Genomic DNA, 15,949 nt, shown 5'->3' with positions numbered 1-15,949 from the left:
TGACAGTGATGGAGGACCAAAGCTGCTGTACTGCTGAAGAATAGGAATAATGCCATAGTTACAATAGTTTCCTGTGACTACTTAATTTGCTTCAATCATTACAATTTTACGTTTTGTTTAGTACAACCTAATAAACTCATCCAAAAAAAAAAAAAAAACTGAACTCAGAAAAGAAATATAAATCACACAGTATGTCAGTAAGAAGCAATACTCTTAATGTATACAGTATTCACCTCACATGAGATCATAAGGTACCTTTAATGATGTCACAGATACTGTATCTGGGCGGTCCCCTCAAATTTATGTGCCCTAACTACAGTATAAATCAGCTGTGTCCTGAAATATCATAATCATTTGCATGTAATCAGAAGGGGAAGCTACTCTTGTATATTCAACCTTGACATTACGGAGTTGGAGCTTTCCTTCAAACCTAGGCCAACCATGGCATTGTGGGCTGCACATCTTCTCATGTTTCTGTTTCTCTTTAGTGGCACATCTAGATCAACTGCTGCTCTGGCTAATTGTGTTTTCTTGGGGGAAGAGGAGGAAAACAGTGTGTATGAAGATGGAGATGTAGTTATAGGGGGCTTATTCCCTCTACACTACAGCCCTGTGTATTCTCTTCCAACATACGAAACACAACCGACCCCTAATATGTATAAGTAGTAAGTGGTTATTTCAATGTATGTGATTGTAGATGACTTGTGTAGAACACACAGATTTTATTTAATTGGATATGCGTTTATGTTATTTTAATATATGTATATATTTGTGCTTGGTAATGCACTGCTTTTCACTTCTGTGCAGTTTCAGTGCTCGTGCCTTGCGATGGATTCAGACCATGATTTTTGCAATCAAGGAGATTAACCAACGCAGTGACCTCCTGCCACAGCTCAAGCTGGGTTTCCATATCCGTGACAGCTGTGATAACATACCCGTGTCTCTGAGAGCATTGTTGCTGTTGGTGAACGGCCAGCCAGAAAGAGGCCCCGAAGCTGAGAGTGTGAACAGGGACAAAGGTGTAGAAAGAAACATTAATGGTTCTAATTTAATCTGTGCTGCCGTACACAGGACTGTGTCCCCAGTTATCATAGGAGATGCTGGCTCTGGGGTTTCTATGGCTCTGCTAAGAAGCCTGGGTTCTTTCCACATCCCACTGGTGAGACCGCCTGATTGTCTTAGCACTTTTGTTATTAATAATATGTATATTTACCATCTTAAATCAGTCTTTTGTGGTTTCCTTATATTAATGTCGGTAAAGTGTCACATGGTTGCAAAGCTGTCGGTGTTCTCTCCAAAATGTCAACTTTTGATGAGTGAAAAAAAACAGCTCCATTTCAGATTTGTGATTAAAGCATTTGTTTTAGATAACCCAATTGTTATTAACATGATCAAAAATCTAATTCTTTACTAATATTTATATATTTCAGAAATGTGAATTCTCTCAATCCGTATCAAAACATGAAAATTTTAAATTCTTTTAGAAAATTCTAAATTAAGTATTTGTTGCTATTGAATAAGAAAATTATATTTTTAGAATAAAACATTTCAAATGCCCATATTTGTAAATGCCCATATTTTAACATTTCAAATGTCTATATTTTGAAGTGTGCACAAAGTGAACCGTTGTTTGTTGTAATACCAGGTGAGCTATTTCGCATCCTGCAGCTGTCTGAGTAACCAAAGGGAGTTCCCCACCTTCATGCGCACAATGCCTAGTGATGCCTTCCAGATCAGAGCCCTGGCCCGGCTGGTTAGCTATTTTGGCTGGACCTGGGTGGGACTCACTGGCGTGGAATCTGATTACGCTCGCTTTGCCATCCAGCTCTTCCTCCAGGAGTCAGTGCAGTACGGTGTCTGTGCTGCCTACACTCACTTCTACCCTGTAGCCCTGAGTCAGCCGGCTCTAGATGAGCTTCTGGATGTTGTTCAGGTACCTCTTTGTCACTATAAACTTCTCATACAAGGGGTAGACATAGAGAGTGCAGACTATCTATTCTTGTCTCAGGAACACTGCCCTTTGTTGCTTTGTTGCTATTATGGGCTGTAGTGTTTAAAGTAGTCACATCATCAATGAGACTTTAGTTTAGGCACACTGAGCTTAGTGCTGGAGCACCAAAACTTAAAAAGTTACCATACAGTTAAGTCACCCCCTCTCTTACAGTTTGTCAACTTAATTTTCAAATGGAGGCATTTGACTGCATTATCATGTAGAATGTTCCTATTATTGTGTTTTATTCATTTTTCACCTGTTCATGTGGCAGAATCTACATTATTATGGGTGCTTGAGTATGAACCATATTTCACATAAAGTAAACGAGGTGCAACACACCATCCCTAGAGGTCTTCAAGCTGTTTAAACTTTATAAACTATACCTACATTTTCACCTTTTTAGATGGCGTCATCAAAGGTCATCATCAACTTTTCTGGTGAGTCAGAGATGCAGGGCATTCTGAGAGAGATAAGACATCGGAATATAACCGGCCTGCAGTGGATCGCCAGTGAGGCCTGGGCCACTGCCACGTTGCTCTGGGAAAAGTTTGGCGATCTCCTGATGGGAACACTAGGATTTGCCATCCGGAGAGCTGATGTGATTCCAGGGCTGGAGCAACATCTCACCAGTCTCAGACCGTCCAATATTCATGAATCCGCTTTCTTGGCAGAATTTTGGGAGGAGACCTTTAACTGTCGACTGAACGGGTCAGTGAACAGCCACTCCCACGGGGGCGACAACTACTATGACAGATTGCCATGTAAAGGCACAGAGAATTTAGAGGATGTTTACTCTCCGTATTCTGATGTGACACAGCTACGGGTGTCCTATAATGTCTACAAGGCTGTGTATCTGGTGGCCCATGCCTTGCAAGATATGAGTTACTGCAAAGTTGGAAAGGGCCCTTTCCTTAATAGCACCTGTGCAGACCCTAAACATTTTAAACCATGGCAGGTGAGACAAATTCCAGGTGAAATATTATTTTTAAGTCAAAGTTTTATAAACGAAAAAGAGAAAGCAAATGCACCGTACTCTGTGTTTAGATAACCTGCTTCTCTTCTTCCCTCAGCTCATCCACTACATGAAGCGTGCTAATTTCTCTGCACTGGGGGCGAAAGTCAACTTTGATCAAAACGGTGACCCCATTGCTTATTATGATCTAATGAACTGGCAGAGGAGTCCTGACGGCTCACTAGCTTTAGTTAAAGTAGGTTTCTATGATGCCTCATCGCCTGCTGGATACAGCCTGGTCATAAACGATTCAATGATTCAGTGGCCTGTTGGGAAGCAGGTGTGTTCTCTGCAAACAGGCTTGAGACCATGTTCACCTCTCAGACTGTTGTATGTACTGTTGATCAACACATCAGCTAGTTTGTTCTTATTAGTGTGCAATATACTTTATTGTTAAACGAGCACAAAAGAATGTCTTTTTCAAATATAACAGTTTCAAACTGATATGTATGGAAGCCGAGAACGGCCATGCCCCTTTTTTTTTTTTGTACTGTTTTCTCGTTATAACGACTTATTATTTCGTTATCGCGATATAACAAAGATTGTTTTCTCGCGATAACGAATTCATTATTTCGTTATCTCGATATAACGAAGGTCAGGTGTGATGATTGTGTGCTGGATTGGATCGGACCATCCTCATTTCAGCCCACGAGCTGCCACCGGCTTCCAGCGGCTGTTTCAGGTTAAATAAATGTTGTTAACGTTAATGTTACCTTAGCTGAAGCAGCCGGTGGCAGCTCGTGGGCTGAAATGAGGATGGTCCGGTCCAATCCAGCACACAATCATCACACCTGACCTTCGTTATATCGAGATAACGAAATAATGAATTCGTTATCACGAGAAAACGATCTTTGTTATATCGAGATAAAGAAATAATAAGCCGTTATAACGAGAAAACAGTGCCAAAAAAAAGAAAAAAGGGGCATGGCCATTCTCGGCTTCAGTAGATATGCATTGAATATGAATATTTTAAATATAAATCCCATAATGACACAATATTGTGATAGCAATTCGCATATTTTCCCCTCTTAGAGATAAATAAATGGTTAGTACCTGAAGGTGATTACAGAGTGAATCTGTATTTTACAAATATAATTTATTAATGTATTAATGAAAATTACATTTGTAGTACAGATCTAAATTTCATAAGAATTTATACAACAACAAAAAATCTGATTACAGCTCAAAAATGCATTAATTATGTTTAATGTTAACTATGGTGTTACATCTGAGAAAGGCATTAGCATTTCTTTGTTGATCATCTATTCATCTATAACACTAATATCCTATTCTAATCCTGTTAATGATTTATTAAGAATTGTATTCAGCTTTAGCTGTAACACACTTTTGGGTCACATTGGATTTAGTTTTAAAGGCTATTTTCAGCTTCTAGTTTGTATCTAAAGTAGAGGCTACAGAGACCTGTACACTGTAGCAGAGACAGAACTGTATAGTGATATTCTCTGAGTGGCTGAACTTTGCCTCTCAGGCTTCCCGGTCTGTATGCAGTGATAGCTGTCCTCCAGGTTCACGCATCGCTAGGAGAAAAGGGGAACCCATCTGCTGTTTCGACTGTGTCCCCTGTGCTGAGGGAGAAGTCAGTAATAAGACTGGTGTGTTCAGTCTTTTGTCACCCTTTCTCTTGCATAATCCAAGTGTAAACTGGGCTGATAATCTAAATGTGGCTTCACTAAATGAAAGAAAATTGTCTTCTCTCTCTATCTGCAGATTCTTTAGAGTGCTCCCGCTGCTCAGACGACACATGGCCCAATGAAGTCAGAGACCACTGCATCCCAAAGACTATTGAGTACCTATCCTACCATGAGTTAATGGGTATGGTGCTTTGTGTTGTATGTGTCCTCGGAGCTTGTATTTCCCTCTCCATCCTTGCCATATTCTTCACATATAGAGACACACCCCTGGTTCGGGCCAACAACATGGAACTGAGCTTTCTCCTCATGGTGTTCCTTTCTGTCTGTTTCCTTGTTGGCCTGCTGTTCATTGGTGAGCCTTCAGACTGGCTTTGCCGTATCAGGTACCCCGCATTCGGGATCAGTTTTGCCCTCTGCATTTCATGCCTCCTGGCTAAGACAGTAGTGGTCCTAATGGCTTTCAGGTCCACATTGCCAGGAAGTAATGTCATGAAGTGGTTTGGACCCAGTCAGCAGAGAGCCAGTGTACTTTTAGGAACAGCTGTACAGGTAGAAAATCTTTCCAAAAGTTCGCTTTCTAGAAGTATCTTTTCAACTGTGTCAATTAAGATCCTGTTGTTTTTCCCTCTGCTCAGGTAATCATATGTCTTATCTGGCTGCTCACCAGCCCACCTCATGCCAACAACAACACAGATTACCACAGTGCTATCATCATCATCGAGTGTGTCACTGGTTCAGAAGTTGGCTTCTGGTGTGTTCTTGGATACATTGGCATCCTGGCCTGCATGTGCTTCCTAATGGCTTTTCTGGCTCGGAAGCTCCCTGATAATTTCAATGAGGCAAAGTTCATCACCTTCAGCATGTTGATATTCTTTGCAGTGTGGATTACTTTTATCCCAGTTTATGTGAGCACAGCTGGAAAATACACAGTGGCTGTTCATATTTTTGCTATTTTGGCTTCAGCGTTTGGACTTCTTTTTTGCATTTTTGCTCCAAAGTGCTATATCATAATGCTGAAACCAGAAAAAAACAGCAAGAAAAACATGATGCAAAGGTGAAAACATTGCATGTACTGATAATGAGGTTACATCCTGTGCATTTGGAAAGTCAATTTTTTATCATTTTGTTATATTGCTGTCAACATTTTTTCTCTCATCAATACACTCAATAACCCATAATGGCAAATTTAAAACAGAATTTTAGATTTCTTTTTGCAGATTTATTACAAAAGAAAACCTGAAATATTCCATTGACATAAATATTCAGACCGTTTGCTATGACACTCAGGTGCCTCCCATTTCTCTTGATCATCTTTGAGATGTTTCTCCATTTTGATTGGCTTGAGGTAAATTCAATTGATTGGACGAGAAATCGAAGGGGTCTGAACACTTTCTGAATGCGCTGTATGTGTTTTCATATGAACTATTAAAGATTCAGGCTGGAAATAAGATAAAAAGTTTTGAAAAAAAATCTCACTTTAAAAGAGTTTCCTCTACTGATTTAACTATTGAGAGTATGTTACAACTGAACAGTTGAAATTAAAAATAATTTGTTTCATTTTTAAATTTAACCTCTTTTTAAACTATAATACATCCAAAACTATATTGCATACAATATTAATCCATCCATCCATCCATGGTTAGTATTGAAGTTTAAAATGTATCAGTTACAGTAAATGATAAAATCATAAAAATTCAGAGACAGTGACAGAGTTTTATTTATTTTTATTTTCATTGTGATGACTGTCATTTTGCATCACAGAATATCTAAACAATATAGAAACACAGAAGTTTTTTTTTTTTTTTGATTATGAAAATGTTATGGATGATAACAGGAAGAGAAATAGCTTCAAAAGTATTTCCAAAAAATATTCAAGTGAAAAGTGCAATGGAGTCTTATTTAGTGGTATAATGTGTTAATGTGAAAACTCTTCTTTAATCAAAACAATGACCTGTTTTTATAACTGTATGTGACACTAGTCTTTGGTGAATTATTAAACATTTGTATGGTAAATGCATATATGCATGTATTTCATTAAAGCATGTCACCAGATATTATAATTCATATTCTCCTCACACAAGGGTTTTTTCTCTGTAAACAAACATAATTACCAGTTACAACTTAGTTTAACAAAACACTTATATACTGTACACACGATGGAAGTCAGTGTTATAAACAATGCATAATACACATTTAATTATCCTGGCAATTAAAATTAGGATTTAATAATTAAGTTGCATTCATCAATAACTGATAAATTATGAATTCAGTGAAAACTGGTGAAGATCATAGAAATCATTTCCATCCATGGTTTTTCAGATGGTACAGAACATCTTGTGGATTCTACAACGTCCTCTTGAAGTGCTAAAGAAAATCTTGTTTTACTCATAGTACTGTTTCTACTTCATATAAAAGTTGGAAGTAACTATAGCATCATCTTTTAAAATCAAGAAATCATATCTTTTTTTGTCATGACATATTTCTTGGTATTTTTCTCTGGCTTGATCAATATTATGTAGCATTTAGGTGCAAAAATACAAATTAATAAGCCAAATGCTGAAGACAAAATTGCAAATGTTTCCACTGCTACTGTGAACTTTCCAGGAGAGCTGACATACGCTGGGATAAAGGTGATCCAGACTGCACAGAATATCAACATGCTGAAGGTGATAAATTTGGCTTCATTAAAGTTATCAGGCAACTTTCTAGCGAGAAATGCCAGGACCAGACAAATTATTGCAAGGATCCCTATATACCCCAGCACTGCATAGAAAGCAGCCTCAGAGCCTGTGTTACATTCTAAAACAATCTTTTTGTTGCTGTGTCTGAAAACCATGTCTGGGAAAGGGGGATTTAATTTAAGCCACAATATACATATCACAATTTGAATTAAAGTGCAGGAGCAAACTATAATTCTTTGCTGTGCAGGACCAAACTTTCCTGCAACTTTGTTGCCAGGAAACGTGGCTTTGAAAGCTGTAACAACAACAATAGTTTTTCCTAAGACACAGGAAATACAAAGTGCAAATGTCACACCAAAAGCTGTGTGGCGTAGCATGCATGTCCAGACTGTGGGTCTGCCGATGAAAGTGAGGGGACAGAGAAAACACAAAAAAAGAGAAAACAACAGGAAACAGCTAAGCTCAGAGTTGCTGGCCTTTACCACTGGGGTTTCTCTGTACTGGATAAAAACCATCATCGTGGCCAGTGACAAGGAGGCCCCTAGCAGGGAAACAACTGTGATCGCTATTCCCATTGGCTCACGATAGGTCAGGAATTCAATTGTTTTGGGAATGCACTCGTCTTTCCTCTCACTGGACCAGTGTTCCTGTGGACATGGTGTGCAGTCTGCTGCACCTGTTGAGAGTAAATAGAAAGTATGAGTTATGCATCTTGATTTCATGCTTGCAGGAAATTACATTATTAAATAGTGAATAAATGCGATGAATTTTAAAGCAAGCAAATTCACCATGATGCAGTAACACTGACCCTTATATTGTAAACATAAAATATATGCAAACACTATATACATGATACTGGATTCTGTATGTTTGGTTTAGTATGGTATACATGCTTTTGACACACGTCTGTCTACCTGTTGAGTTGGCTATAGTTCCATCAGCACATGGGATACAGTCAAAACAACAGGTGGGTTTTCCTTTGATTTGAGCTTTCCTAGTTCCAACTGGACAAACATTGGAGCACACTGATGACGGAACCTGAGGAAAAGAAGTTTAGAGCAGCCATATTCAGTCTCTTATAATTCAACGGGACACATAGTTGAGAAGATATTAATTAAAATATCATTACAGGAAAAAAAAAGTCTTCATGATTACCATTTTCCCTGTCCTCCACACTAACTCTTCCTCCCGGATGCTGAGTTTATAATCACCATTAGCAGCAGAAGCAAAATGACCCAGTGTCACATGTTGCACCTGCCCATCTCTCAGCTGCCAGTTAATAATGTCATAAGAAGCAGGAGGGTCACCATTCTCATCAAAGAACACATTATCCCCAAACTGATTTCTGAAATGTACCTTTTGCAAGTGAGCAGTGACCTGAGCAAAAGAAAAAGATGAAGTGTTCATATTAACTTCTCTTTGAGTATTTGCAGACAGTTATTTGATTTATTTCTTACCTGTTCTGGCTGAATTTCTGATATATTCAAACATGGCCTCACTGGTTTTTCTCCAGCTGGTTGGCAGAATACCAGCTGGTGTAGGGCATGTGCAGTGGCATAAACTGCTGTATACACATTGTAGGACACTCTGAGCTCTGTGACATTGAAGAACACATCCTGGGAATTTAGTAATGTCTCATTGCCTGTGCATTTGTCATTCGTTGCCTCAGTACCTGTGCGCTCCCCAGGTAAAACTGGTCTACAGCCCACCATAACTTCCCAGAAATCCCTCACAAAGGCTGCACCTGGATCTGTGTATGGGCTAATGCCTGTGAGGAAAGGTTTTAGATTTGGGATAGCCATCTTCTGCACCACAAATCCTAAGGCTCCACCAAAAGCTTGGTAGATTTCAGGTGTGGAGGGCCGTGGTGCTGTTATCCAGGCCTCACTAGCAATCCACTGAATTCCAGTAATGTTCTGTTTTACTATCTCTTTCATCAGGGGATAAAAGTCACCCTCAGGAACAAAAGCAAGAATGACTTTGACAGTTGACTGCTTGATCATTTCCACAACATCCAGAATTTTATCCATAGGGTACGTGCGTAGAATTGTCCCGACAAATGCAATACAAACCCCGAGCTTTTTCACCTCGTCACTGAAAGCCTGGATCCCATTTCGACCATAGTCATTGTCTGACTGTAGGGTCCCGATCCACTGCCAGCCAAAACGTTTGACCAGTGCTGCCAAAGCCTTTGCCTGGAAGTAGTCACTGGGGATTGTCCGAAAGAAAGTAGGGTATTTAGCTTTGTCACTCAGGCAGGCACATGTTGAGAAGTAACTTACCTAGAAAGAGATCATCACAAGAAATCTGAAAGAATACTACAAGCAAACTCAGCATAAGCACCAGATATTGTAAATCATAAATGCAATAAAACATCATTTAATCTCTTACTACTGGCACTTGAAATGGTCCAAGAGCTCCAGCCACAGCTAACGACTGAGACGAACCTGACTCTGCTATGAGGGCAGATATAGCTGGAGGACAAGGTGAAGTTGATTTTATCTCCTCTGGTCCACTAGCCAGTGTTAGTGCAGCTCGTAAAGTGTTTGTTGGAGATGCACAAGAGTTAAGGATCCTGTAGCCAAGAGATATGTTTGGCAGCAGAGCAGACTCTTTGTTGATTTCTTCAATCGCAAAAATCATCACTTGGGTCCATCGAAAAGCCCGCAGGTCAAAACTAAAAAAAATTGGGAGATTGAAACAGGTCTTAAATCAAAGAGCTGTTGCTGTGCATGTACATACAAAGGCAAGTTTACAAGAGTGAAGAAGCAAGTGTTAAGGATGGAAAAAGCAGCTGTGTTAAAACTTACCCTGCACACTTCACTCCAGGTGGCTCCCTTTTGAACGTAGAAGTGCTGCTGATCTCTTTGTTGAAAACTGGGAAAATCCCCCCGATCATTATTTCTCCCTGCTTGAACAAACTTGGCATTTCAAAGCTGCTGAATAGTTCACAGCCAGAAACTGTGTTCATGGAGAGAACAGACAAAGATAAGAGAATAGCTCTCTGCATGTTTGCTCTGCAGTTTTTTTTTTTTTTTTCAAAGGAACGAGGACGCAGCTATTATAACAGCTGCGTCAAATACAGGTAGACATGGTCTCTTCATAAAAGGTTGATTTATTTCCCGCAGGACACAGCAATCTTAGATTGGTAGGACTAGTAAAGCAGGGAAGGGAAATATTGCCATATTCATGGCATCAGCAATATGTTTTCTAAAATGCAGATACACACACGATCTCTCACAAATTGTATAATTTGGCAAACCCACTCATACATATTATAGTGTTAATGTGAGCAATGTATTGAGTATAGTACCTAAAACTACTTTTGGTGATGTTATAAGTCACTAGCAAGAGCTACATATACAAAATTGGGACTAAATCCCTCTAAAACAAAAACATGTAACAGTAAAAATATGTGCTACAGTACAAGTTATTTTCTTTCTTTCTTTCTTTCTTTCTTTCTTTCTTTATTTCATGTTGTCTTTTTGGAAAAATGTGCTAAAACAGCCGCAACTTGGAGGATTTTTAGGTGCAGGGCCAAGAAAGCTTTGTCCCGTTGGCCAATGCAAATGGGTAAATTTGGCCCAATATAGTTATAATAAATTACATGAAATAAAAATGATGTCATTGACTTTTAGGTGCTTGTCATTAATTTATGGCATAAACAAAGGCCATGAACAATCTTATGTACAAATTATTTGGCAACGTAGATAGTACTGGTAAATCCCACCAAAAGCTGCACACATAGGTTTACTTCTAAAATATGGAGATTCTGGTTCAGGAGTGCATTTGTACTTGTTGAGAATTGATTATGTTGATGAGTTTAATTTTGCACCTTGCACCAGAGAGGTCTGGTCAGGCATTACATTTAATGGCTTGTGGAACAAATGAAAATTTGGTTTTGGTGAATAGAATGGGACAATATCATCACCCAGTTGGCAACACACACAAATGCCAGCATGAAACTCAGCAGAGCAGCCACAGAGCAGAAAAGTGTCATCTGAAAGCACATTGTATGTAAATGTGATTATCAATATAGTTATTAGAGACAATAATGGCATAATGACAATGATATTTATGAATCTGTATTATAGGTGATAAAGAAGAGGCCTGAGGATGGGGAGTGTGTGAACAGTGAAACTTAGGATAATGAAATGATTCAAATCTAACTCATCCATAAAACATAATACATTCGGAGGGATCTATGCTAAAGTGGCTGATACCTGGCTTTATAAGCATTAATGAACATATTAATCATTGTTAGGTACATATAAAGAAAACATTTCTTACTGCTACTCATCTGACCAGAGTGTCTGATTGATCAGCAGTAACATTATTTATATCTCAAGAGCTGCACATGGCACCACTTCATCTGATTCCTCTTCCCATGCAGGTTATAGGCTATTCTAGCTACCTGTACATGTGCACAGCAGTGATGGCAGAGCAAAGATTTCCAGATCTCTGTATCGTTTTGAAGGAACTCTACTGAAACAGGTTCATTGTTTTGACATCCTTGATACAGTTAACATGGGGACATCTGCTGGGCAACATTTGATTGTACATTTATGAGAGGATTAATTCAGACACCTTGCGAAACAGTGATTCAAAATATAAATCACCTCACCCCTGTTGTCTTTGATATGTTAGTCAATAACATAAAATTATAAAAAGATTTAATGGCAACGTCAACGCATAAATCCAGAAAAAAACATCTAGAAAAAGTTTAACTCAAATGTGTGACCATGAGTGGTGATAAGATTACACGGCGATCTTGTTGAAGTCCATGGTAATGAAGGGGTGCCTCTGTAAAGACGAATACAGAAACAATATTGATTGAGGTACCTTATGGATGCTGCACTCAATGGGAAAGGTAATGTCTACGTCTATGTACAATCTTAAAAACAAATCTTTTAGGAGCCACTGAGTTTATTTATGCTTCCTTTCTAAAGGATATTTTAACAGCAGCTGTTTTTTCTTCTTTACAGTATTATGTTGCCTGTTCTACACTGTGGAAGCCTCAATAAACTATTGCAGGTATGAAGATTTCTGTTGAATGTGTTTGTAATGATCATGTGCCTTCATAAACAAAATGTTATGTCCAACATGAATATAATGAACTCATTCAAAGTAAACCTGCTTATACTTTATAGAATGTTTTTAATAGAAATGGACGAGACCTGATTCAGTGGATTCACTTTATTCAGCACATCACAACAAGTCAACAGGTGGCTTGTGCATCTACAACATCTGTCAGACTGCACAGTAAACTTGTTTTATTTGTGGTCACACCTGGGACATTTGCTTCAGGGGACACTTTTGAGTTATATATTAAAGAGTTCTTGGTGGTATTTTCCCCATCAAATGTTTTTTTGAGTTTTGTTCTGGCCTGAAGATTATAATATAGCATTTCGGGAAAAAAATACATGCCAACAAACCAAAACTTGAAGCCAGAATGGCAAATATCTCCACAGCCACAGTGAACTTCCCAGGAGAGCTGACATATGCTGGGATGAATGTGATCCAGACTGCACAGAATATCAACATGCTGAAGGTGATCAGCTTGGCTTCATTGAAGCTGTCTGGCAACTTCCTGGCAAGAAAAGCAAGTATAAAACATAAGAAAGCAAGAAGTCCAATATAACCAAGCACAGCCCAGAATCCAACAGCTGAGCCCAGGGCACACTCTAAGATGATCTTTTCTTTATAGTACTTCATGTTCATTTTTGGGAATGGAGGGTTGATTGTCAGCCAAAATATACAAATTACAACCTGGATGAGGGTGAAAGTGAGAACACTGAGTCTCTGCTGTGCAGGCCCAAACCACTTCATCACATTACTGCCTGGAAGTGTAGCCCTGAAGGCCATTAACACCACTATAGTTTTCCCCAGAACACAAGAGATACAGAGGACAAAGGTGATGCCGAACGCAGTGTGTCGCAGCATGCAGGACCACTCAGAGGGCCGGCCGATGAAGGTCAGAGAACACAGGAAACACAGTTTTAAAGAGAAGAGCAGCAGGAAGCTCAGCTCAGAGTTGTTGGCTTTAACAATGGGTGTCTCTTTATGGGTCAAAAAGATTATTGAGGTCAGGAGAGATAAAAATATGCCAACACAGCCAAATCCAGTTAAAAGTGCCCCCATGATCTCTTTGTAGGAAAGGTATTCAGTAGGTTTTGGAAAACACTGGTCTTTCTTTTCATTTGGCCAAAATTCAGGCGGACAGACGAAACATTCTGGAGAATCTGTTGAAATTATACAAAAATACAAACATAAGATGAAATCAAAATGAAAAAATAATTTTTTTCATTCTGTCACGCTCTTAATTTTTCCTTACTCCAATGCACATGAATGAATTCCACTCACTTGTCTGATTACTAATTGTTCCCTCGGGGCACTCAAAGCAGTCGAAGCAGCACACAGGCTTACGCTTGTTTATCGCCTTTCGACTCCCCGGTGGGCACGGTTCTCTGCAGACAGATCTCGGCACCTGATTAGGCAAAACACAACATGTAAAAAACTCAATAATGCAAAAGACTGTAATTCAGCTGTGAAAGTTAAGTTAATTGAAATGACATTCACTTCACCTGAATGCTGTTTCCTCCCCAAACTATTTCGGTGTTTTCTTTTAGTTTGAATTTTTCCCCCTCTGGAACAGAAGTATCATATTGACCAATATTTACAATCTCGACAGAGCCATCTTCTTTCATCTGCCAGTTTACCAAGTCATACTGGGCAACCGAGTCACCATTTTCATCAAAGAAAACCTTTGCCCCATTCTGTGTTGTGAAATTCACATACTTAATGTACTCCAACACCTATAAAGAGACAATCAGAACATCATAGCATACATACAACGTGCAAGCAAAAGAGAAGCAATCATTATATTTAGTATTTAAATGGTATCCTAAATGAATGCCTACCATTTTACCTTTTGCATCAGCTGCCAAGAATAGAAATGTCAAACAATAAGTATTCTATCCCTGTTTAGAAAAAACAGAACTTACTAGATCAGGCCGAACCTCATTCCTGGTCACACAGGATTTTCCTGTGATGGGATTTGAGCCATTTCGACATTGCAACAGTGCATGAAGGGCATATGCCACCAAGTATACAGCTTTGTACACATTATTCTCAGCCCTGAAATATGTCACGTCTGTGTAGTCACTGGAGACCGTCCGGAGATCTTCTGTGCCATTACACATGGTAGAGGTATTTGATGGAGAGAAGCTGCAGTCAAAGAACTTCTCCCAGAAAGCTTTAATTACATCACTCTGTGGTTCATCAGACGGTTTCAAGCTGAGTAAGAACTCACGAAGACCTGGTATGGATGCCTGAGGGAGAGCAAATCCGATTGCCCCCTGTAAAATGTTCTTCCTCTCATCAGAGGCCAGTTCTGCTTGTGTGATCCAAGACTCACTGCCAACCCACTGTTTTCCAGTTATGTTGTAACTCTCTATTTTTGACAAGAATGATTTGGTGTAAGACAAGGACACAAACAGCAGGACCACCTTTGACGAGGACTCCCTCAGTGTCTCCACAATAGTATCCAATTGGATTTGAGATGTCTTTGAGTAAGGCAATCTGTATTCAACACATATGCCCTCTTTCTTTGCTTCCTTAACAAACTCATTTGTACCCTCCGCTGAGTACAAGCCTTCAGAATGAATAATCCCCACCCAGCGCCAGTCAAAGTATTTCATAAGCTGCACCAGACCGATGATTTGGAAGCGGTCACTTGGCACAGTTCTGAAGAACGTGGGGTATATTCTTTTGTCACTCAAACAAGCACAGGTAGAGAGGTAGCTCACCTTCAAAGAAAGAGAGCATGTTAAACACAACAAGGCAGTATATTTTCCAAGGATGGAAATATGAATAAATCTTGTTACAGTTTCCAGTTATTTCCCAATGGTGTCTTCTAACCTGTGGAATGGATAGTGAGCTTAGTATGATGTTTATGTCCTCACTCACTCCAGAGGATGAATGGCCCAAGATAGCCTGTACCTGACCACTGCAGCCATTTGAAGGCTCTCCATTTACAGCTTCTACAGCTGCTCGAATCAGGTTTTCACTCCCACAGCCATTGTACAGCTTATAGCCCAGTCTGACTCCGGGAAGAAGCTTAGCATCTCTGTTGATCTCCTCCACAGTAAAAATCACTGTCCTGGCAAACTTCAATTCCCTGTCATTCAACCTGCAAACAGTGGTAAGTGTTGATTCTTGTGCTGACTAATAAATAAGTCATTACAGCTAATCATTTTGCAACACATCAGATAACACACATAAAACATTTCCTATTATATAAGTTTATAAAGTTTTTACATATTCTAAGCATATTCACTTACTTTTTGCAGTATGCATATGGAAGTGCCTGGTAGCCCTTATCAACCAATTTGCGTGTACTAGTCATAGAGAAAATTCCTCCTATAATAAGATCACCATCTTTAGAAAATTCCACGAACCCTGTCTGCCCGATCATTTTGCATGTTTGGTTTTCTGACTTTATCCCTGCCACCAGAGTGAGTAAGATAATAGTGATCCAACCCATCACGAGCCACTCCACCCTATACTAAAGCAACTCCGACCTGGGAGCTGACTTTTATTGTTTTTTTGT

General features: G+C 39.3%; 3 protein-coding genes across 3 annotated transcripts; 1 reads left to right on the top strand and 2 right to left on the bottom strand.

Moving 5' to 3' along the window:
• The first annotated feature begins 534 nt into the window (after window positions 1–534).
• Window positions 535–5,715, top strand: LOC111673675 (extracellular calcium-sensing receptor-like). Its single transcript, XM_087169987.1, has 8 exons — window positions 535–662; window positions 808–1,159; window positions 1,646–1,933; window positions 2,397–2,948; window positions 3,064–3,285; window positions 4,495–4,618; window positions 4,734–5,206; window positions 5,293–5,715. The coding sequence occupies exons 1-8, from the start codon at window positions 655–657 to the stop codon at window positions 5,713–5,715; spliced, it is 2,442 nt and encodes an 813-aa protein (XP_087026113.1). The 5' UTR covers window positions 535–654.
• A 1,388-nt stretch (window positions 5,716–7,103) lies between these two features.
• olfcn1 (olfactory receptor C family, n1) lies at window positions 7,104–10,237 on the bottom strand. Its single transcript, XM_087169951.1, has 6 exons — window positions 10,149–10,237; window positions 9,733–10,015; window positions 9,048–9,620; window positions 8,593–8,715; window positions 8,253–8,376; window positions 7,104–8,008 (listed from the first exon to the last, which is right to left on the bottom strand). The coding sequence occupies exons 1-6, from the start codon at window positions 10,235–10,237 to the stop codon at window positions 7,104–7,106; spliced, it is 2,097 nt and encodes a 698-aa protein (XP_087026077.1).
• Window positions 10,238–12,542: 2,305 nt separating this feature from the next.
• On the bottom strand, window positions 12,543–15,883 carry LOC111673682 (extracellular calcium-sensing receptor-like). Its single transcript, XM_023431517.2, has 6 exons — window positions 15,681–15,883; window positions 15,259–15,529; window positions 14,343–15,146; window positions 13,923–14,153; window positions 13,702–13,825; window positions 12,543–13,580 (listed from the first exon to the last, which is right to left on the bottom strand). The coding sequence occupies exons 1-6, from the start codon at window positions 15,881–15,883 to the stop codon at window positions 12,667–12,669; spliced, it is 2,547 nt and encodes an 848-aa protein (XP_023287285.2). The 3' UTR covers window positions 12,543–12,666.
• Window positions 15,884–15,949: the final 66 nt, after the last annotated feature.

Source organism: Seriola lalandi, unplaced genomic scaffold, assembly GCF_002814215.2.
Source record: "Seriola lalandi dorsalis isolate HSWRI2012SDOR001 ecotype SW California unplaced genomic scaffold, Sedor1 jcf7180002054924, whole genome shotgun sequence".
Lineage (NCBI taxonomy): Eukaryota > Metazoa > Chordata > Actinopteri > Carangiformes > Carangidae > Seriola > Seriola lalandi.
The sequence above is the reverse complement of the archived record's forward strand: the minus strand, read 5'-3'. Positions and strand labels throughout refer to the sequence as shown.

Bases quoted from the DNA above. Each gene is read 5' to 3' on its own strand.
- LOC111673675 (XM_087169987.1), top strand. The intron at 4,619-4,733 runs GTGTGTTCAGTC...CTCTATCTGCAG, and splicing joins AGAAGTCAGTAATAAGACTG to ATTCTTTAGAGTGCTCCCGC. The intron at 5,207-5,292 runs GTAGAAAATCTT...CCCTCTGCTCAG, and splicing joins TTTTAGGAACAGCTGTACAG to GTAATCATATGTCTTATCTG.
- olfcn1 (XM_087169951.1), bottom strand. From the start codon at position 10,237: ATGATCGGGGGGATTTTCCCAGTTTTCAACAAAGAGATCAGCAGCACT. The intron at 8,716-9,047 runs GTGGGCTGTAGA...TCTTTTGCTCAG, and splicing joins GGGATTTCTGGGAAGTTATG to GTCACTGCTCACTTGCAAAA. The intron at 8,009-8,252 runs GTAGACAGACGT...CAACAGGTGCAG, and splicing joins AACTATAGCCAACTCAACAG to CAGACTGCACACCATGTCCA.
- LOC111673682 (XM_023431517.2), bottom strand. From the start codon at position 15,883: ATGGGTTGGATCACTATTATCTTACTCACTCTGGTGGCAGGGATAAAG. The intron at 15,530-15,680 runs GTAAGTGAATAT...CACTGTTTGCAG, and splicing joins CCATATGCATACTGCAAAAA to GTTGAATGACAGGGAATTGA. The intron at 15,147-15,258 runs GTTAGAAGACAC...CTTTCTTTGAAG, and splicing joins GCTCACTATCCATTCCACAG to GTGAGCTACCTCTCTACCTG.